Source organism: Mobula birostris, chromosome 6 (assembly GCF_030028105.1).
Source record: "Mobula birostris isolate sMobBir1 chromosome 6, sMobBir1.hap1, whole genome shotgun sequence".
Lineage (NCBI taxonomy): Eukaryota > Metazoa > Chordata > Chondrichthyes > Myliobatiformes > Myliobatidae > Mobula > Mobula birostris.
Window position 1 is genome coordinate 110,614,944 of NC_092375.1, and position 23,722 is coordinate 110,638,665.

The 23,722-nt window shown below is 42.0% G+C and overlaps 1 protein-coding gene across 7 annotated transcripts in view; it reads right to left on the reverse strand.

Moving 5' to 3' along the window:
• Nucleotides 1-3,301: 3,301 nt before the first annotated feature.
• cfap65 (cilia and flagella associated protein 65) overlaps nucleotides 3,302-23,722 on the reverse strand; it is a 218,755-nt gene continuing 198,334 nt past the window's right edge. For 4 of the 7 annotated variants that reach the window (XM_072260976.1, XM_072260975.1, XM_072260973.1 and 1 more), the window contains 6 exons: nucleotides 20,923-21,075; nucleotides 18,577-18,936; nucleotides 16,126-16,260; nucleotides 15,446-15,508; nucleotides 6,637-6,708; nucleotides 3,302-4,785 (listed from right to left, as the gene is read on the reverse strand). In XM_072260976.1, coding sequence (XP_072117077.1) covers nucleotides 4,620-4,785; nucleotides 6,637-6,708; nucleotides 15,446-15,508; nucleotides 16,126-16,260; nucleotides 18,577-18,936; nucleotides 20,923-21,075 — 949 coding nt within the window. In that variant the 3' untranslated portion in view covers nucleotides 3,302-4,619. Of the gene's footprint in view, nucleotides 4,786-6,636; nucleotides 6,709-8,880; nucleotides 8,965-15,445; nucleotides 15,509-16,125; nucleotides 16,261-18,576; nucleotides 18,937-20,922; nucleotides 21,076-23,722 lie in introns of all 7 variants that reach the window. The other 3 variants (XM_072260977.1, XM_072260974.1, XM_072260978.1) reach the window with 3 other exon arrangements.

Sequence of the window (23,722 nt, forward strand, 5' to 3'; positions counted from 1 at the left end):
ATGTTGATGAAAGCAAGGCAGTGAATGTTGTCTACATATACTTTAGTAAGGCCTTTAACAATATCCCACATGGGAGGTTGGTCAAGAAGATTCAGTCGTTTGGCACTCAAGATGAGGTAGCAAATTGGATTAGACATTGGCTTCCTGAGCAAAGCCAGAGAGTGGTAATAGATGGTTGCCTCACTGACTGGAGGCCCATGACTAGTGATGTGCCACAGGAATCAGTGCTGGGTCCTTTGTGGTTTGTCATCTATATCAATTGTCTAGATGATAATGTAGTTAACTGGATCAGCAAATTTGCAGATGACACCAAGACTTGGGGTGGCATGGACAGAGAAGAAGACTATCAAAGCTTGCAGTGAGATCTGAAACAGTTGGAAAAATGGGCTGATGGAATTTAATGCAACAATTATGAGATGTTGCACATTGGGAGGACAAACCATGTTAGGACATAATACAGTGTGCAGTGGGGCACTGAGGAGTGCAGTAGAACAGAGGGATCTGTAGTAACTTCTACTTTGAAAAAGGCACACTTGACAACTTCATGCCAAAGAAACAACTTTATGCCAAACTTCAAAACCATTATGTATATACAGAGGCTTTCACAACCCGTACGGCATGGCAGGCACATCATATACAAAACCCACCGGAAGTAAAAACCCCATTATCCTAATTAGTATTAACTTACTTTTAGTAATGCTCACATTACAACACTTCTCCCCCTTTAAAATCCAACATCCCCAAATGTAAAAAACTAGGAAATAAAAACAGTGGTGTTATTAACTTGCATACCCCTGAAAACTTATACTAGTATCTCAGTAACAGTTTATCAGTACAAAACATCTGGAAAATGTGACAGATTCAACATTCAATCCAACAACAACAAAAAAATAAGAACTCTTCTGATAAAGATTCAGTCTGTCAGGAGGTTTACGAGTGCGCTGTGATCTGCGCACTACCCCCAGTGACCCAGCAGGCACCGCTGGTGAGGGTGTTTTGGGTGGATCTGGTTTTGGGGGCATGAGAGGGGTCTGTGTGTCTGGGTGAAAATGTCCATCCTCCTCAGGGGACCCTGACCCCTCTGCCAGCGTCTCGCCCTCTGGCAAAGTCACTGGTGGACATGCTTCCGCAGTAGTCTGTCCCACTTTCGCCTTCATGTCTGGGTGCAGCATGACCAATCTTGACTTGGGCCTACACCCCATCAGCATCTCTGCTGGAGTGCGGGCAGTCGTAGTCTGTGGCGTGAGGCGGTACTTAAACAGGAGACGTGAAAGCTGAATGCTAAGAGAGTCCCGTCATCCACTTCAGGCCTTCCTTCACTGTCTGAACAGCCCGCTCATTGGAGGCTGGGTGGAAAGGGGCCGTCCGAATGTGACGAATGCCATTCTGCTGCATGAACTTATTGAACAGTTGACTGGTGAACGTCGGGCCATTATCAGTGACCAGAGTGTCAGGCAACCTGTGGACTGCAAACACTTGCCTCAGTTTGTCCTTTGAAAAATGGCAGGGCTGGACGCCACTCCAAACACCAGGCGATTGTACTTGAATAATCCCTTGTGCGTATTAATTGTGACACACTCCTTTGAATCCTCATCGAGCAGTAGCTGTTGGTAAGCATGGCTCATGTCCAGCTTTGTGAACAGCTTACCCCTCGACAGGGTCGCAAACAGGTCATCCACCCGTGGAAATGTGTACTCCTCCAGCTTAGGGACCTGATTCACCGTAAGTTTATAATCCCCACATATCCTCACTGTTTTGTCTGCCTTCAAAACTGGAACAATGGGAGCCGCCCACCTTGAAAACTGGACGGGCTCAATAACGCCCAGCCTCTGTAGACATTCCAGCTCCTCCTCGACTTTGCCTTTCATGGCACAGGGCACCAACCTGGGCTTAAAAAAACATGGTGTAGCCTCAGGGTCAACGTGGAGTTTCACTGTCACACCCTTCAGTGTTCCTAGCTCGTCTGTAAATATGTCACTGTACCACTGCAGAATGTCCTCCGTCGTGTGTGCATACTTAATTTTACGCCAGTTTAGCCGGATTTTGCGAAGCCAATCGCGACCCAAAAGACTGGGCCCCCTGCCCTTAGCTATCACCAGCCTGGCTTCAGCCTTCTGACCCCCGGCTGAGATGTCCACATATGACACCCCTAAATGAGGTATGGGCTGCCCTGTATAAGTCCCAAATCTGAGCTTTGATGGTCTAATGGGAGGCAGGTTGGACCCCCATGTCCTCCTGTCAGTCTCCTCACTAATGACTGATGCAGTAGCCCCTGAATCAATCTCAAACTTAATGTCCTTTCCCCTGACAGTGACTGTGGCATAATATGGTTCAGGTGGTTCCTCATTTGTTTCCACTGCAAATATGTTGTAGGCACACGCTGCCTCTTCATCTGCTTCTTCTAGCTGGTGTGTGGCTGCCTGAGCCTGTTGAGCTTTCCCTTGCCCAGGCTTAACTTTACCCTTTGAACTTCTGCACTTTTTAGTTTAAGTGTCCTTTTTTGCTACATGCATGGCAGACAGTGTCTTTGAATTTGCAATCATTTGCGTAGTGCGTCCCTCCACACCGGAAATATTCCACCCGCTTTGCCTGTTTACCAGTTTCCCTCCTGACTTGGTGCACTGCTGCCGACTGCGACCCCCCCATGTCCTTTCTGGATATCCTTGACATGATTAGCAGCCATCTCCATGCCTTGGGCAATCTCTAAGGCTTTCTAGAAAGTCAGTGGTGGGGTTTCCCCTAACAGGCGGCATTGTATGCTGTCATTATTAATGCCGCATACCAATCTATCACGGAGCATGTCTTCCAGCACCGCTCCAAAATCACAATGCTGCGATAGCTGCCGAAGCTCGGCCATGAAATTGGCCACAGACTGACCTGGCTTCCTGAAACGGCTGTGAAACTTACACCGTTGGACTATCACAGAAGGTTTCAGATTGTAGTAGTTCCCCATTAGCTTGACCAGTTCATTATAGCTTGTAAGTCTTCACCCCACACACACTCAGGGGAATAGAGCGCTTCTTAGCCTCCTCAGTAATTCCATTAGCACAGAAAAAGTATCCTAACCTTTCCTCATACTCCGGCCAGTCCTCGTTTCCTTCCAGAAACTCACCGATAGTTCCAAACGTCGCCATCTGAAACGCGAAGCTCCCGTTTGAAAAATGTGCCGATCCGTTCACAAAACCAGTTCACCTCGTCACCAAAAATATGTAGTAACTTCTACTTCGAAAAAGGCACACTCGACAACTTCATGCCAAAGAAACAACTTTATGTTGAAATTCAAAACCGTTATGTATATACAGAGGCTTTCATAACCCGTACGGCATGGCACACTATATACAAAACCCACTGGAAATAAAAAGAACGGAAGTAAAAACCCCCCATTATCCGAATTAGTATTAACTTACTTTTAGTAATGCTCACATTACAACAGGATCTGGAAATACAGATCCATAATCCCTTGAAAATGGCGTCACAGGTCATTAAAAAAAATTGGCACATTCTCCTTCAAAAATCAAAGTATTGAGTACAGGAGTTGAGATGTTATGTTCAAATCATATAAGACGTTGCTGAGGCCTAATTTGGAGTATTCTGTGCAGTTTTGGTCACCTACTGTATCTACAGGAAATGCTTCAATAAGATTGAAAGAGTGCAGAGAAAATTTACAAGAATGTTGAAAACTTGTGTTATATGGAGAGGTTAAATAGGTTAGGAGTTTATTCCCTAGTGTGTAGGAGAATGAGGACAGATTCTATAGAGGTGTATAAAATTATGAGGCGTGTAGATAGGGTAAATGCAAGCAGCCTTTTTCCACTGAGGATGGGTGAGACTAGAACTAGAGGTCATAGGTTAAGGTTGATTAGTCAGCGCTGAACAATTTAAACTGCCTACTTCCAATGATCTGCACCAGTACCAGAGGCCTTCATGCCCCAACCATCCATGTACCTATTCAAACTTCACTTAAACATTGAAATCAAGCCACATGCACCACTTGCGCTGACAGCTCATTCCACACTCACGACTCTCTAAATGAATAAGTTTTCCCTCATGTTCCCCTTAAACTTTTCAGCTATCACCCTTAACCCATGACCTCTAGTTGTAGTCCCACTTATTCTGTGCTGTATCTCTAAAGAAATAAATATGATAAACCCCAGATTAGCAAATAATTAATTTTTGGAATCTTTAGATTTCGTCAAAGCATCTTCTGATTACAAAAAAGTCACTAAGGTAGAAGGCAGAAACAGTAAAAATAAAGCTGAGATAAACATTCATTTATGCGGTCACATTTAATTGCTTTATTTCTACATTAAAAGACATTGTTTGGGCACCCACGTTCATAACAAGTAATGGAAAATTTAACAAACCCTAGTTATTGAATTCATCTTTTATAATGAGTGCCACTTCAAACTAAGATATTTAAAACAGCGGCTAAATTAATCTTTCCATTGTGAAAATTTTAATTGTGTAAACAACTTTAACAACTATACCGAAATAAAAACAAATTCAATGCAATGAAATAATTTTAAAAATCCAGGATTGATTCAGATTATTGCTGTACCCAAAGTTTCTAGAAATCGCAGAGTGGTGTCCTAATGCACCCCTCGGGGGAAGGATCTGACTCAGATGGTACGGCTGCTGATTGCACTGAAGGTAAGTGAGGTCTGGCTTTTATTGAATTCCTTGAGATTCAGCCAACTCTTGCTTTGGATCCCACTGTAGGATGCAGACAGCAATTTGAAAACGTCAAGGGTTGCTGGCCTCTTTATTTCATGCGCGCTCGAAACTCTGGTGAACAAGAAGGGGAAAATAAAAATAAATTATCATTAAACAATAGAGACCTGTCAGATACAGTATCATTGAAGGGAGGTTTATTATCACTGACTTATGTTGTGAAATTTGTGGTTTTGTGGCAGCAGTACAGCACAATACATAAAAGAAAATTATAAGCTACAGTAAGAAATATAAAGAATAAATAAGTAATGCTCAAAGGCAACAGAACAGTGAGGTAATGTTCATGGAGTGTTCAGAAACCTGAAGGTAGAGAGGAAGAAGCTGTTTCTAATACATTGAGTGTGTGCATTCAGGCTCCTGCACCTCCTCTCTAATGGTAGTAATGAGAAGAGGGCACGTCCTTTGTGATGGGAGTCCTTAATGATGGATGGCACCTTTTTGAAGTATCGCCTTTTGAAGATGTCCTCAGTGGTGGGGAAGCTAGTGTCCAGGTGGAGCTAGATGAGTTTATAACCCTCTGCAGCATTTTCCTATCTTGTTCATTGAAGTCTCCACATCAGATGATGACACAGTCAGAATGCTCTTCATGGTACTTCTATAGAAATGTGCTAGTCTTTGGTGACGTACCAAACCTCTTCAAACTCCCACTGAAATATAACCACTGGTGTGCCTTCTTCATCAATATGTTGGGCCAGGACAGATCCTCAGAGATGCTGACACCCAGGAACTTGAAGCTGCTAACCCTCTCCACTGCGGACCCAATGATGAGGACTTATGTGTGTTACCTTGACTTCCCCTTCCTTTGATGCTAATCTCGTAACACTCAGTGGATAAACAGCCTCCAGTTTTTTAAATTCTTTACCTTGCTGGCTGTTCCACAAGAACAGCTTGTAAATCTGCCATTACCTTTGAAGGTAACTCTCAGGAAAGCCTGGCAGTATAACATGTTTAATGCTAAGGTCTTAGCTGTAGATAAAGGATCAAGGATCAACTTTATTCACCATATACATTTACGTTTATTAGGAATACGCTGTGGTGTCAGGGCACGACATGTAACAAAAACAACATTCAACAATGATAAAGAATTATATAAAAAGTAAATTTGGAGGTTAAAGTGCAGATAAAGTGCGTACATGTCCCGCAGTGACGACAGACTGCAGGCAATGACCTTTACTGCTGTCCTGACAGTTCACTGTAGTTTCTGTATACTGTGTGAGGATGCTGCACTAAACCAGACAGTAATGGCTGATGTGAAGATGCCCTCTATGATAGCAGTGTAGAATTACACTAGTATGTTCTGGGGAAGATGGAATTTTACCAACTACCACAAGAATTACATCCTCTGCCAAAACTTTTGTTAATGAAGAAGAATTGGTTCTCCCACATGAGGTCCTGTGAAATAATGATGCCCAGGAACCTGAATGGTGAAACAGTGCTAACTGTAGAGTTGTTTATGAAGAGTGGGTGGAGAGGAGACACATTTCTCCTGAAGTTGATAAGCATCTCCATAGTTGTGAGGGGATTAAGCTTCAAGTTCTTGTGATTGCCCCAGGACACCAGTATTCCACAGTTTGTTTACTTCCTAGTAGTACTTGGATTCACTGCTTTTGGTGATTAATAGTGTAAAAGTGGTTTAAAGTGCTTACAGCGCAGTGCAGTGATGGAGATAATAGATCAAAGAGAGTGGCGGGGGGGCTAACTAGAATGGTTGATCAGTTTAGCTGCCAAGGGGAAAAAAAATTTTTAAAGAGGCTTTTAAAGGGCCAGCACAACAAGAACGGGCCAATGACCGTTCTGGATCATGTAATTTTTTAAAATTTCTATTGTATTATGTCAATAATATAAATATCTTATAGGAGACTGTAAATGCAAGAGCTAATTTACTTCCAAAGTAACCTCACTTACTTGGGGCTGACGAGGTCTGGTTCGATCTGAATCTCTGAAATCTCCTGTGCATTAATTTCAACATCTGGTGTACTAAATTCAGAGAAAGCTAAAGATTACTATCAAATGATTACTTTCAAAAAGATATCAGGTTATCCCTCAGATGGCTGAGTATTGGACTATGTTGCAGAGTTTAGGTCCCAGGCACACTGGATATTAGTCTACATAGCTGTTGGAGGAAACCATTGGCAATAGCGTTCTTCACCTCAAAAACAACGGGTGAATAAAAACCTTCCCAGTATTCTCACTGAAGGAATGTTGAACTTTACCTGGAGTAGCTACCTGTTGAAAGGAGTGGTTTGAATAAAATAACGATTAAATTCTTTGTCAAAGAGGCTCGCTGAGAGAGTTGATTGAAGTATTATTGAAGACTGTTTAGAAAGCCACAGGTAAAGAAGCCCTGAGTCTGTGAGTGACTGTGGTAAGCATGAGCAACTGTTTCCAAGTGGAATTGGTTTATTATTGTTACATGTACTGAGATGCAGTGAGAAGCTTGTCTTGCAGACTGTTCATACAGTGGATTGAGCTAGAACAATGCAAAACTACAACAATGCAGAACAAAGTGTAACAGCTACTGAAAAAGTGTAGGCAAACAAAGGGTGCAGGATCATAACATAAAGTGTAGGCAAACAATAGGGTGCAGGATCATAACCAGGTAGACTTGAAGGTCAAGAGTCCATTTTATCGTTCTAGGGAACCATTTAGTTGCTACAGACAAAGTGAAAGATCATAACAGAATGGCAGTGAGGTAGGAGCTGCCCTTGAATCTTGAGCTTTAGAAGTGTCACTCTGAGTTATCCTGGATAATAAAGAATGGAAAGGTGTAAGAAAAAGGTTCGATTGTCAACAAGAACTCGTACATGGGACCACCTTTTACCCTGTACATGAGTCAGATTAAAATGAAAGTCAAAGTAAAATTTATTATTAAAGTACATATATGTTGTCCTATACTACCTAGAGATTTATTTCCTTGCAGGCATTTACAGGAAAATAAAGGAATACAATAGTATATACAAAAACTACGGTATACATAAACAAATACTGACAAATAAAACCAACATGCAAAAGAAAACAATGTGCAAATAAAAAAATACTAAGAATAAGTTTTGTAAAGAATCTTTGAAAGAGAGTCTGTGGGTCATAGAATCAGTTCAGTGTTATCTACACTGGTTCATGAGCCTCATGGTTGTAGCATAATAACTGTTCCTGAACCCAGTGTTGTGGGACCTCAAGCATCTAGATGGTAGTAGCAAGAAGACTGCATGGCCTGGATGATGGGGACTTTGATGATAGATGATACTTTCTTGTGGCAGCGCTCCTTGTAAATGTGCTCAGTGCTGGGAAGGGCTTTACTGTGATGGACTGGGTTGTATCCACCACTTTCTGTACACTTTTCTGCTCCTGGATTAGGGAGAAACTTTACAAGACCTGATTGGATTATTAATCTCTCACCACAATTAACTCATTAGAGGTCACAAGGCAGAAGATTTACCCATTAGTCATTTCAAAGTGTTTTGCTGATTTTCAGTTTGCTTGCAACTCTGTCTGAAGACTTACATTTAGGTTGAGGCTTAGTATTATCGTCATATGTTGTTATTATTGTATTGTCACAGATACTGAGGTAGAGTGAAAAGCTTGTTTTGCATATTGTTCAGATCAATTTATTACACAATGAAATGGGGCAGTACAAGGTAGAATAACAACGCAGAATTTAACAGCTACAGAGAAAGAGCAATGCAGGTAGCCAGTAGGTGTAGTGTCATAACTAGGAAGATGGTGAGGTCAAGCATCCATCCACTTCCATGTTTATTAAATAAAGTTGTGATTAGAAAAGTTTCAAGTTTTATTTGTTCTCACTTATGTTTAGTTTAAAAAAGAGCAAAATTAAGAACTCTCCACCTGTTTGGTAAATGATATCATGTGGATTTGTGGACACTAAGCAGCATCCTACCAGTGAACCCCATGTTGGAAAGAACCCTAAGTGCATCTTGAAAATCAAAAGCTGGAAACGCAATGGAAGGAATATTAAAAATGTAGAATGGATCACCATGTAAATAAAGAATTTTAACTAGAAGAGATTAAGAGCATAAATAATTAGGCAGAAAGATTTTCAACAGCAGTCTTTGAAGGCAAAGGATGCTGGTGGGGAAAAGGTGCAAGGTATTGAAAATGAAGCAGTCAATGGTAGAATAAATAGTTTCCTACCGACATTCACTGCCTTATTCAGTGCTCAGAGGTACTGGAAGATTCCCTGTGTCAGTCAACTCTAGCCCATCAGTGGGTCCACTCCTACAGAGGAGAAAATGGGGGATATCTTTTAAAATATCAGGTTATATGTTGTAATGCAAATTGATGTGCATGAAATAGGGACAGTATAGTGGTTAGCATAACACTATTACAGCGCTAGTAACCTGGGTTTAATACAGACCTCGGGCACTGTCCATGTGGTCATAGGAACAGAATAGACCATTTGGCCCATAGAGTCTGCTCTGCCTTTTGATCATGGCTGATTTATTTCAGACGGCACAATGGTTAGCATTAACGATATAACAACGCCCACATCCCAGGTTCAATTCCCACCACTGAACATTCTCCCTGTGGCCATATGGGTTTCCTCCAGGTGCTCTTGCTTTCTCTCACATTCTGAAGATGTACTGTTTAGCAGGTTAAGTCGTCATAAGGTTGTCATTGGGCGGCGCAGGCTCATTGGACCAGAAGGGTCAGCTACCATGCTCTTTCTCTAAGTAAGTAAAAGATCTACGTGTTATACTCTAAAATTCTGAAGCTTCATGATTGCAGCATACTTTTCCAGGTACAAAAAGCTGACGGCAAAATAAAAGTGCAATGTACCAGATCTAAACACAAGTAATATTGGAACAGCACTCAATGGAGATCACAAGAGATTCTGCAGATGCTGGAAATCCAGAGCAACATATACAAAATGTTGAAGGAACTCAGCAGGTCAGGCAGCATCTAAGAAGATTAATAAACAGACGACACTTCAGGTTGAGACCCTTCATCAAGAATGGAAAGGAAGGGAGCAGAAGCCAGAATAAGAAGGTGGGAGGAGTGGGAGGAGGGAAAGGAGTGCAAACTGGCAGATGATAGGTGAGACCGTTTAAGGGAAGGGGGATGAAATGAGAAGCTGGGTGATGGGTGGAAGCTCTGAAGATATCTACATATCCAAAGATATTAGTCTAAAAGAGTAGTGATAAGGGAACAGTTCTATGGGTCAGTTTGGACCTCCTTTCACAAACAGAAGCTGAGGCTTAGTTAAACACTGATTTCAAAGCTGATATGTATAGTTTATTAACCCAGAGATTTATGGAATGTAAGGCAGAAACAGATAAAAGGAGTTAGCCAGAGATCGGCCATTGCAATTAACATTGAAGACTTACATTCCTCATAAGGATAATGATGGATACCTTAGTGAAAAAAGTACCCGGTATGTTTGCTTTGATAGGTTGAAACATTAGAATTGGAATTGGTTTATTATTGTCACATGTACTGAAGTGCATTGAAAAGCTTGTTTTGAACACTATAAACATGAGATTCTGCAGATGCTGGAAATCCAGAGCAACACACACAAAATACTGGTGGAACTCAGCAGGTCAAGCAACATCTATGGAGGGTAATAAACAGTTGACATTTCAGGCCAAGCAGTGCTGATGAAGGATTTCAGCACACAACCTTGTCTGTTTATTCCCCATCATAGTTCCTCCAGCATTTTGTGTGTGTTGTCTTGCATGCTGATCAATTCCTTACAAGGTGCAATGAGGTAGTACAGGGTAAAGTGTAATAAATATAACAATGAAGTGTAACGCTATGAAGAAAATGCACTGCAGGTAAATGATAAAGTGCAAGATCATAACAACGTGGATTGTGGGGTCAAGAGTTCACCTCATCATTCTAAGGAACCATTATAGCAGCAGGGTGGAAGCTATCCTTGAGCCTGGTGGTATGTGCTTTCAGGCTCTTGTATCTGCTGCCTAATGGGAGAGGGGAGAAGAGAGACTGTCCAGGATGTTTGGGGTCTTCGATTATAAGAGTTGGGATGTCACATTATAGTTCTACGAATCATTGGTTAAATTGCTTAGGAGTATTGTGTGCATTTCTGGTCACCACACTGTAGGAAAGAAGTGGAGATTCACCAGGATGTTGCCTGGAATGGAGGGCTGTAGTAAAAAGGGGAGATCGGATAGGCTTAATTATTCTAAATGGAACATAAGAATAAGGGTGCCAGAGATTAATGGTGTTCCACAGCAGTTTGTGTCGGGACTGTTTCTTTTTATGCTATATATCAATGAGTTAGATGATGGAATAGATGGCTTTGTTGCCAAGTTTGCAGATGATACAAAGGTTAGTGGGGGGGGCAGGTAGTATTGAGGAAATAAGTAGGCTGCAGAAGGACTTAGATAAAATTAGGAGAATGAGCAAGAAAGTGGCAAATGAAATACAATGTTGGAAAATGCATGGTAATGCACGTTGGTAGTAGAAATAAATGTGCAGACTATTTTCTAAACAGGGAGAAAATCCAAAAATCTAAGATGCAAAGGAACTTGGGAGTCCTTGTGCTGAAAACCCTAAAGGTTAACTTGAAGATTGAGTCAATGGTGAGGAAGGCAAATACAATGTTAGCATTCATTTCGGGAGGTCTAGAATACGAGAACAGGGATGTGATGCAGAGCAGACTTGATGGGCCAAGTGGCCTAACTTGGCTCCTATGTCTTATGGTCAGTTTGTATTTTGCTCCAGATTCCAGCATCTGCACTCTATTGTCCCTCCAATCCACCAAAAACTTGCTCTCCAGTTCTGTTAACGTGTCTGTTCTTTAATTCTTCATTAATCTCTTCATTAAATTGGGTCTCAGACAGTGATTAGTGCATGGTTTAACACACACAAAATGCTAGTGGAGCTGAGCAGGTCAGGCAACATCTGTGGAGGGAAATAAACAGTCAAGATTTCGGGCCAAGACCTTCACTATGCCTGGCGCTGATGAGACGCCTGATGAAGGGATCTGGTCCGAAGCACCTTCACTCTTTAATTGTCTCCATAGATGCTGCCTGACCTGCTGGGTTCCTCCAGCATTTTGAGTGTTACTCTGGATTTCAAGCATCTGCAGAACATCTTGTGTTTACCATCCATGGATGGTTGAATCCCTTTACTGTTTGAAGTGTAGGGAAGAAAATTATGGAATGGAACTCTGCTAATCCAGCATGCTTGAGACATTGGTGTTCTACATATTCTTGACTGTTGGATATTATTTACAACTGACGGTACATCACACTTCTAAGATCATTTTTTAAAAATATTACATAGCAAAACAATATGTTTTCCGGTGAACCCATTGTTTAAAGTGGCATAAGGCACGAGACCAGAGTAAGTTTCAAGGGAGTTAGGTAGACAGCAATGTAAACAAAATCAGGTGGGTTCTAAAAGATTGTAGAAAACAGAACTATGGAGGGAGAGAAAAACAACAGAAAGGGGGAGTTTTAAGGAATCTTGGGAAATTGAATCGGATGAGTTTAAAGAGAACAGGGAACCTGGTCCTTGGTGAGTTAAAGACAACCCATGAATTAGGGCCCCAGTGGCTGAAAGGGGGAGTGTGAGCTGGAGCCCTGGTATGTTAAAGGAGAGTAGGGACTCAGAGCACAGTGAACCAGATGTTGAACTCGCAGGATTTCTAAATAATCTGGTAGGGAATTACCAGAGTTTTACTGTATTTCATTCCATCAGTAGATGTGATGTACTAAGTGAAGGTTAAAAAATAATCCTAGTTAAGGAATGCAAATCTTTCAGTTACCCAGAGAGACAACATCCTGTCCTGGACTCAAACAGAGGTAAAATTCAGACAGGTCCAAGGTAAAGTTAAGAATATCGGGCAACATGAAGATTGCATTAACTTTATGATATATCTTGAACGACTTTTTAATAAAGTAGCAAAGCCCCTGGTTCAGGGTGTCCGGGGGGTCAGAGGCCTGAAGTCTGTGAGTCCAAGCCGGGTACTGGAAGTTGGAGACCTGATGTCTGTGAGTTTGAGAGTCCAGGGCCAAGGACTGGAGACCCAGAGACTGCCTGTTCTGTGGTTGAAAGTTGTCTGTGTGTAAGGGGGTGGGTGGGTGGGAAAAGAGATTTGTTTTGCTGTTGCTGCTTGATTTGTTTTAATGAGTATAGTGGGCCTGCAATGTTGGTGCCAGAATGTGTGGCAACACTTGCTCCTAGCATATCTTTGGGTGAGTTGGTTATCAATACAAATGACGCATTTCACTGTATGTTTCAATGTACTGTACCTGTGATAAATAAATTGAATCTGAATCTGTGTTTAATTTCAGATTCAAGAGCTTAGCTTTATTTGTCACATGTTCACCAAAACATGCAGCAAAATGTGTAGTTTGCATCAAATCAGCCCTCAAGTGTTGCCACGTTTCCAGTGCCAACATAGCATGGCCACAAAATACCAACCCTAATCGTACATCTTTGAAATATGAGAATAAACCAGAGTACCCAGAGGAAACCCACGCAGTCACAGGGAGAACACATAACTCCTCATAGACAGTGGCAGCTGTAACCTCAATCTTACAGCTGGTGCTGTAATAATGTTATGCTAATTGCTACTCTACTGTGCCACCTCTGAATCTGAAACTAAACAGATCTTCGTGAATTGAAATCTTGCAGATAAATCAAATTGCTTGTGGAATGCTGTGTTATATCTGCTGAGTAAAGACAGGATCTGAAGAGAAAAAGACAAATCGTTGTTAGCAACTTGCAAAATATCAGAGAGTAGAGGGGAAACATGAGCAGATAGGAGTGGATTGATCTCAGACACAATAATAAAACTCCTCCCACCTTAAGATTCCATCCACTTCCTATTCATTTCACACACCGGCTCTCCCCCCCTCCCACATCAGCCCCTGGTTCCTTCTGCAGCCATGGAAACCAATTCCGCCTTCCTTCCTCATCAGATTCCTGGATTGGTACCCTTTGATGTGTTCCTACTCATCTCTCCCCAGCAGTTGCCACCACATTCAACCTCCCATAGACCATAAGACCACAAAACATGGGAGCAGAATAAGAACATTCAATCCATCAGGTCTGCTCCAACATTCCATCTTGGCTGACTTATCATCCTTATCAACCGACCTCTCCTGCCTTCTCCCTGTAGCCTTTCATGTTCCTACTAATCAAGAGCCTATCAACCTCCACTTTAAATACACCCAATGACTTTACCTCCACAGCTGTCTGTGGCAATGAATTCTACAGATTCACCACCCTCTGGCTAAAGGAACTCCTTCTCATCCCTGTTCTAAAGGGATATCCTTGTATTCTGAGGCTGTACTTTCTGGTTCTGGACTCCGCACACTATGAAACATCCTCTCCACATCCACATTATGTGGGCCTTTCAATATTCAACAGGTTTCAATAAGATCTCCCCTCATTCTTCTAAACTCCAGTAAGTACAGGACTAGAGCCAAACACATTAACCCTTTCATTCCCAGTATCATTCTCAGGCACCTCCTTTGGACCCACTCCAATGCCAACACATCTTTACTTAGATAAGAGGCTCAAAACTGCTCACAATACTCCAAATGCAGTCTGACCAATGCTTTATAAAGCCTCAGCATTATATCCTTGCTTTTGTACTCTAATCCTCTGAAATTAAGCCAACATTCCATTTGCCTTCCTTACCACCAACTCAGCCTGCAAGTTAACCTTTAGGGAATCCTGCACGAGGACTCCAAACTCCCATTGCACCTCTGACTTCTGAATTTATTCTTCATTTAGAAAATAATCTATGCCTTTATTCCTTCTATCAAAGTGCATGACCATACACTTTCTCTACACTGTATTCTATCTGCTGTTTCTTTGCCCATTTTCCTAATCTATCTGAGTTCTTCTGCAGACCCTCTGCTTCCTCAAGACTACCTGGCCCTCCATCTAACATTTTCCTCTTTTTTTTGTCTGCCTCCATTTATCATGTCTTTGAATTCCACCCCTCCCCTGTTCTCTACCTGGCTCAATCTGCCTGACATCCAATAACATTCCCCTCCGTCAGTCCACCAGTCATCTCCAGTCCCTGTCTCAACCCTTTCTTTACACTGGCTATTCCCCTCTCCACTCAGAGATGCAAGAGACTCTGCAGATGCTGGAAATCTAGAGCAACACACACATAATGCTACACTTACAAGCTGCCCCCAGCATATCCTTGAGTGTGTTGGTTCTTAATGCAAAAGACACATTTCACTCTATGTTTCAATTTACACACAATAAATAAATCTGAATCTGAATGCTGGAGGAACAGGTAATAAGAAGCAGTGTGGGGTACAGGAACTATTACATTAATTGCAGTAGTCATGATAAGGTGGCTCAGCCCAAATCGTTGACTGTTCATTTCCCTCCATAGGTGCTGCCTGACCCTCTGAGTTCCTCCTACATTCTGTGTGTGTCCCCCTCTCCACTCTCAGTCCCGACACAGGTTTTTGACCTAAAACGGTCAGAATTCTTTTACCCCACCACAACCACCCCCTCCCCAGAAGCTGGTCAACCCAATGAGTTCTTGCTGCAGATTACTTGTTGCTTTATGTTCCAGCATCCACAGTCTCTGGTGTCTCAGTAACAATCCTACCATGGAAGAAAACTAGGATTAGGCTAGGTATCTCCTTCTAAAGAGCCAGCATAGCACAGGTATGATTGTCAAATGTTTCCTGGCTGTCATTAATATAAATTATGCACATTGTATAAGATTCGTTATTTTCGATGTAACTTCACTTACTTGGATAAGCTGCAATCCAGTTCTTCTTTGCTTGTTGAAATCCCTTGTACACTCAAAGATGTTCTAAAGTCAAATAAAACTACGGATTACTGTGAAGTTCCTGACATAAAATCTCAGATAACTCTTCTCATATTCTCTTTATTGATGAAATAGATACATGGACAGAAAAAAAATGTAGGGCTACAGGAAAGGAGTTCTTAAACATAGAATAGCTCAGCACACTACAGGCCCTTTGGCTGACCATTTGATGACCATTTAACCTACTCCGTGAGCGACACAGAGGTATAATAATGAGTGCAAGCTTTATAGCACCAGCAATTCCTGATCGGGGTTCAATCCCTGCCACTGTCTGTAAAGAGTTTGTATGTTCTCCCCATGACCTCATGGGTTGCCTCTGGGTTCTCTGGTTTCCTCCCACATTCCAAAGACACCTAGGTTAGAATTAGTATTTTCTGGGCATACTATGTTGGTGCCAGAAGTATAACTTACAGGCTGTCCCCAGCAATTCCGCAGACAATTAGTTATTGACACAAATGATGCATTTCACTGTATGTTTCGATGTACATGTAACAAATAAAGCTAATCTTTACACAATATATTATAAATCATCTAGAGTGAACACCTGCCCTGACAATAAACAATTTCTCCAGATCTACTTTTCCCACTTCTCAGGGTGCTACCTGGAGACCGGGGGAGGCAGGGCGATCACCCTGGGTCGAGATGTCAGAACCACCTCTCCTCGACTGGCTTCAATCACTATATTCTGCAGCGTGTTCTCCAGAATCAGCTCTAAGAGGTCGCAGAACTCGGGCAGCCTGGGAAGTGATGGAGACAAAAAAGAGCGAGTTTACCTCACACCAAAATAGAGTACGCAATCGGTCTGCGTCTGATAGAATGAATCTACACAGTCAGAAAATCATGCTCAGTCATCCTCTGTAGAACGTCACACTAACCTTTTGAGCACAATGTCTAAGGCACATTCTGGCTGCAGGTTATACAATCTACAGGATACACTCCGGTGACTCACCAGAACTTCTTCCACAGCACCTTGCACCTTGGAGGACAAGGGCATAGTAACATGGAAACACTGCTTGTAGGTTTCCCCTCCAAGTCAGTATACTACTGAGAAATCAGTGTTCCTTTACTGTCACTGGGTTAAAATCCTGGAACACATTGCCATACCAATCCATGATGCATCCAGGCAGAATGCTTTCTATGTTGCATCAATAAAAACTGGTAAGGGTTGACGGCAACATGACAAATTTCATTAGCCTCCTGAGGAAGTAAAGGTGTTGATGAGCTTTCTTGGTCATGACTTCAATGTGTTGGACCGGGAAACATTATTAGTGATGTTCACACTTAGCAACTTGAAGCAAAATATTCCAAATGCAGCCTTATCAACATCTTGTACTGACTATGCGTTGCAAAAATGACAGAGGTTACAGCGTTAAGAAAGGACTGTCCGGTACCAGTGAAGCTTAAACACAATAGATTCTGAAGATGATGGAAATCTAGAGTAAATACACACAAAATACTACAGGAACTCAGCAGGTCAGACAGCAACTAGGGAAAGCAATGAAGAGTTGATGTTTTGATCTGAGTCTCTTCATCAAGAGTGGAAAGTAAGGGGAAAGAAACCAGAATAAGACGACGGGGGAAGGGGAAGGGGAAGGAGTACAAGTTCAAAGCTGATAGGTAAAGCCATGTGAGGGGGAAGGTAGGTGGGTGGAGAAGGAGGGATGAAGTGAGAAGCTGGGAGGTGATAGGTGGTAAAGGTAAAGGGCTGAAGAAGAATAAATTTGATTGGAGAGGACCATGGGAGAAAGGGCAAGAGGATGGTGCACCAGAGGGAGGTGATAGGCAGGCGAGGAGAAGAGAAGGGGTAAGAGGGGAGCCACAATGGATAATGGTAAAAGGTGGAGGGGGAGAAATTAGCAGAAGCTGGTGAAATAGATGTTCATGCTGTTAGGTTGGAGGCTACAAAGACGAAATACAAGGTGCTGCTCCTCCAGCCTGAGACTGGCCTCATTGTGTCAGTACAGGAGTCCATGGACCAACATGTCAAAAATGAGAATGGGGATTGGAATTAAAACTGGCTCTGTCCAGCACCTTTATTTCATCTGCAACAAGCAGGATTTCTCAGTGGCCAACCATTTTAATTCCAATCCTCCAGCATTTTGTGTGAGTTACCAGTGAAGCTTTATATCAAAGTAAAAGTCAGAATCAACATTATCAAAGTATGTATACGTTACCATATACTATCTTAATATTAATTTTCTTGCAAGCATTTTAGGAAAATAAAGAAATATAATAGAATTTATGGAAAACTGTGCATAAACACCGACTGTCAAACAACCAATACGCAAAAGAAGACAAATTATGTAAATAAAAAAATAAATACTGAGAACATGAGTTCTAGAGCCCTTGAAAGTGAGTCTAGAGTAATAACTGTTCTTGACCCTGGTGGTGTGGGACCCAAGGCTCCTGTACCTGATTCCCAATGGTAATAGCAAGGAGATGGCATTGCCTGGATAATGGTAGTCCTTAATGATGGATGCTATTTTCTTGCGTTAATGCTCCATGTAAATGTGCTCAATGGGGGGAGGGCTTTTCCTGTAATGGACTGGGCTATATATAACACTTTCTATAGACTTTTCTGGTCTTGGGCATTGGTGTTTCCATCCCTAGTTATGATACTCTACACTGCGCTTCTATAGAAGTTGTCAAAGATTTGATGACATGTCAAATCTACACAAACTTCTCAGAACATAGAGGCGCTATCATGGCTTCTTTGTGATGCTGCTGACATGCTGGTCCCAGGACAGATCCCCTGATACAGTAATGCCAATGAACTGAAATTTACTGACCAATGAGACTGGTTGATGATACGTATGAAGTGATTGCAGAGAACAGCACAGCACAGGAACTGAAATTTACTGACCCTCTCCACCTCCAGTGAGACTGGTTGATGATACGTATGAAGTTGATTGCAGAGAACAGCACAGCACAGGAACTGAAATTTACTGACCAATGAGACTGGTTGATGATACGTATGAAGTGATTGCAGAGAACAGCACAGCACAGGAACTGGCCCTTCAGCCCACAATGCTTGCTTGTTTCTGATTACCTACCTTTTGAGGTTCCGCCTTCGTGCGAGCTGCTCTTCGATGCGAATGGCATTTAGTGACTCTCGTCCTTCTTCTGTGAGCCATTTCTCATCCATCCGAACACAGGTCTGACCTGTGGTCTGCTTGACATTCGGACTCTCCGGAGCCCTCACGCTCCATTCTCCTTCAGCTCCCATCTTTTGGGTTTTGTCCTGTTCCTGTTCCTGTTCACCCTCAGCACTCAAAGTCTCTGCCTCTGTAATCTTGCTTTTCTTTATGGCCAACTCTTCACCTTCCTCACTCCAGAACTGTGCAAAGTATGGTATGGGTTCAGCAGTCTGAGCAACCAGCAGATGTTGAAAGAAGACATCTTCGAACAGACACCTTCAATAAAACCAAAAAGCTGTCAGCCTTAAATATAAAATAGAACACTACAGCTCAGGAACAGGCCCTTCACCTCCACCATGTCGTGCTGAACTAATTAAACAAGCAATTAAATGCCTTACTAAACTGGCCCTTTCTGCCTACACAATGTCTTTTTCTCACTATGTCATTCTACAATGTAGGATAGCTCTTTAGCTAGAGGGCATATTTAAAGCAGAAGTTGATAGATTCTTGATTAGTAAGGGTATCGTAGGTTGCGGAGAGAAAGCAGCAGAATGGGTTTAAGAGGGATAATAAATCAACCATGGTGGAATGGCATGGCAGACTCAATGGGCTGAAGGGCCTAATTCTGCTCCTGTGTCTTATGGTCTCACACAAATATGATTTCTTAAAGATGGAATGTTCTTAGCCACGAGTATGGTGCTGGACGATTGGAGGGTAGCTCATGTTTGTTCCGTTGTTTAAAAAAGTCTCCAAAAATAAACCAGGTAATTACAGGCCAGTGAGCCTGACATCAGTAGAAGGTAAATTATTGGAAGGTGTTCTGAGAGATCGGATATACAAGTATTTGGACAGCCAAGGGCCGACTAAAGATAGTCAGCATAGCTTTGTGCGTGGTAGATTGTGTTTAACAAATTTTGTAGAGTTTTTCGAGGAGGTTACCAAGAAAGTAGACAAAGGAAAGGCTGTGGATGTTGTCTACATGGACTTTAGTAAGGCCTTTGACAAGGTCCCACATGGGAGGTTAGTTCGGAAGGTTCAGACATTAGGTATCCATGGAGAGGTTGTAAACTGGATTCGAAATTTGTTGTGTGGGAGAAGACAGAGAGTGGTAGTGGATGATTGCTTATCAGACTGGAGGCCTGTAACTAGTGGTGTGCCTCAAGGATCTGTGCTGGGACCATTGTTATTTGTTGTCTATGTCAATGATCTAGATAATAATATGGTGAATTAGATCAGCAAGTTTGCCAATGACACTAAGATTGGAGGCGTTGTAGACAGCGAGGAAGGCTTTCAAAGCTTGCAGAGGGATCTGGAACAACTGGAAAAATGGGCCAGAAAATGGCAGATGGAATTTAATGCAGACAAGTGTGAGGTGTTGTATTTTGGAAGGACAAATCAAGGTAGGACATACGCAGTAAATGGTAGGCACTGAGGAGTGCGGAGAAACAAAGGGATCTGGGAGTTCAGATACACAATTCCCTGAAAGTGGCATCACAGGTACACAGGGTTGTAAAGAAGGCTTTTGGCATCCTGGTATTCATAAATCAAAGTATTGAGTATAGGAGCTGGGATGTTATGGGGAGGTTGTATAAGACATTGGTGAGGCCAAATTTGAAGTATTGTGTACAGTTCTGGTCACCTAACTATAGGAAGGATATCAGTAAGATTGAAAGAGTGCTGAGATTATTTACTAGGATGTTGCCGGGTCTTCAGGAGTTGAATTACAGGGAAAGATTGAACAGGTTAGGACTTTATTCCTTGGAGCGTAGAAGAATGAGGGGAGATTTGATAGAGGTTTACAAAAATATGAGGGGTATAGACAGAGTAAATGTGAATAGGCTCTTTCCACTTAGATTAGGAGAGATAAATACGAGAGGACATGGCTTTAGGGTGAAAGGGGAAAGGTTTAGGGAGAACATTAGGGGGAACTTCTTCCCTCAGAGAGTGGTGGGAGTGTGGAACGAGCTGCCATCTGACGTGGTAAATGCGGGCTCACTTAAGTTTTAAGAATAAATAGGATAGGTACAAGGATGGGAGAGGTCTGGAGGGTTATGGACTGGATGCCGGTCGATGGGACTAACAGAATAATGTTTCAGCACAGACTAGAAGGGTCAAATGGCCTGTTTTTTGTGCTGGGTTCTATGGAACTTTTACAAAGAAGGACTTAGAATGTCTCTTTCCATGCTATGGGATTGTATGGATCTGTGAAAATAAATGGAAAATTCAGCGCAAAGCTTGAGTGATAAGGGGGTTCACATTTACCTCAGAACTGTTGTGATCAGATCAGTTGTAAGTCTCAGGTCTTCTTTTGAAGCTGAACTCAGTGAGTCAGTGTTGACATTTGTCCACTTGCCCCAAGATCTCCTACTGCTTCCAATTTGTGAAATGGCTGAGAGTGGCTTTGAAATGAGGTTTCTGCCAACAAAGCATGAAAGGAGCAAAGAAGAACATTTCATTTTACCCAAAACTTAGTGAGTGAATCTCAGGGTAGTATCTGATGACATATATGTACTTCTGATAATAAATTTACTTTGAACTTTGAAACTTAGGTACTGCAGTATGTTACGTAGAACCCAAGAAGCAGCAGCAGGAGGAATTTGTATAGCCCCTTAAGCCCCCTCCACCATTCAAATTTATTGTCATCTGACTGTACATTTATAATAATCAAAAGAAACAACATTCCTCCAGACCACAGCACACCAACAGTACATATATAGATAGATAGATATACTTCATTAATCCTGAGGGAAATATATCACATAAAACAAAATATTTCCACAAATAAATTAATAAAATATAATTCAAAATGCATGTGAAGTGCACAGCACAGGTAAACTGCAAACAGTATAGTAAACAGTATACTGACAACTCCACCTCAGAGTACTGAAATGTTACGTTTATCCAGTTACGTTATATGGCTCAGAACGATGGACAATATCTAGTAATATGAGGAAACGAATTGAAGCAGCAGAGATGTGGTTTTTGAGGAGGATGCAAAGAATATCATGGACGAAATGAATATCTAATGATGTTGTCATGAACAGAGCAAACACAAAAAGAGGAATAACGTAAGAGATCATGAAAAGGTAACATAACTTCATTGGACATATGATTAGGAAAGAGGAGTTAGAATACACGATAATTATGGGAAAGATTGAAGGGAAGAGGAAGAAAAAGACGAATGATGATGGAAGACAGCAGCCAGAGAACTGGAAATGAATACCAATGAACTGATCCACTTGACCCAAATCAGGAGTGTGCGGGCAATGTCAGTCAAAGCTCAAACTGGGCACAGCACATGATGTTGATACTGTTATACTGTTCACTGTCCTAGAGATGAGATCTCAGTGGTGACAGAGTACTCATTAGTCTCACAGCTTGTGGAAATAAGCTGTTCCCCAGTCTGGCAGTCCTAGTCCTGATGCTCCTGCACCACTCCTCCATCAACTTTTCAACTCAATACCCATTATCTTCTGATTGCTAGAATGCCCAATAAATTAGTCATAGAGTAATTGAACAATACTGCATGGATACAGCCCCTTCAGCAAACCAGTGCATGTAGGCCGCAGTGCTCAGCAAACTCATCACCATTTCCTGTGATCAGCACATATCATTTTATGTCCCATCCCTCCATGTACTGTATCTATGTCAGTGCTTCTTAAACAATACTCTTGTACCTTCTTCTGGCCGCTCATTCCATATACTCACTACCCTCTGTTTGAAAAAGTTATCTCCCAGGTCCCTTTTAAATCTTTCCCCTCTCACCCTAAATCTATGCCCCCTTGTTCTAAACTCTTCTACACTAGGTAAAAGACTATCGCAATCCTCCTTATGAATGCCTCTCATAATGTTTAACATTTCTATAAAGTCACCCCTCATCCTCCTATGTTCCGAGGAATAAAAAAACTTGCCTGGCCAGCCTCCCCCTATAACTCAGGCCCTCTAGTCCTTGCAACATCCTTGTAAATTATTTCTGTGTTCTTTCCAGTTTCATATATAACCTGTATCAGGGTGACAAAAATCTGTACACAGACCTTTGAGTTTGGTTTCTTCAATGACACACAACTGCAATATAATGTCCCAACTCCTAAACTTAGTGCCCTGACTGATGAAGTCCAGTGAGCTAAATTCCTTTTTCACCACCTTGTCTACCTGGGTTGCTGTTTTCAAGCCTTCAATAAAGTCACCAGTCCACAGACATTTGGAGGAGAAACAACTCTCAGTATCTACCCCATTAAGAATTTTATGTCTTATTAAGATCACCCCTTACTCCTTTAAGCCCCAGAGTGTACAGCCCCATCCTTCTTCATTCTCCTTCCAGGGTCACTAGGATGGCAAGATAGTGTAGTGATTAGCACATTACTTTACAGTGCCTGCTATAACCAGTCAGGTTTCAATTCCCACCACTGTCTGTAAGGAGTTGTGTGTTTCCCCCATAACCATGTGGGTTTCCTCTGGGTGCTCTGCTTTTCTTCCACAATCCAAAGACATACAAGTAAGTTGTTGGCTACATTGGTGCTGGAAGCATGGTGAAGCTTGTGGGCTTCCCAGCACATTTCTCACTGATTTGATTTGACACAAATGATACATTTCACTGTAGGTTTTGATGTGTCGATGTATACGTGACAAACAAATCAAATCCTTTAGGTTACGAGCCAAACACCCTTTAAAAAAAAAACTTATCCATCCTTGGATAAGATGATAATTCCAACCATAAATATCTATTAAAAGTCCAAGGAATTTATGATTATTCTCCGAGCAAAATTTAGGAGAAAAATCTCTGGTCTATTTTGAAAAATCATGGGGATTACTTCAATTTCCTTTGAATATTTGAGCTCAGTGTTAAAATTCATCGGAAATGACAAGAGCATGCCCAGACAAATTTCATCTAGTCACCCAACCAAAAGGATATTTTGTTTCCCAACAGTCCCTTTGGAAGGGTGTGCCGTGAAAATATACTAATGTTGGAGTTATTCTGATTTGACACATGGTGACAGATCGTGGACTGACCGAGTCACCAACAATGAGGTCCTGGCCCGCACCCAGATACCCAGCCTCTTCA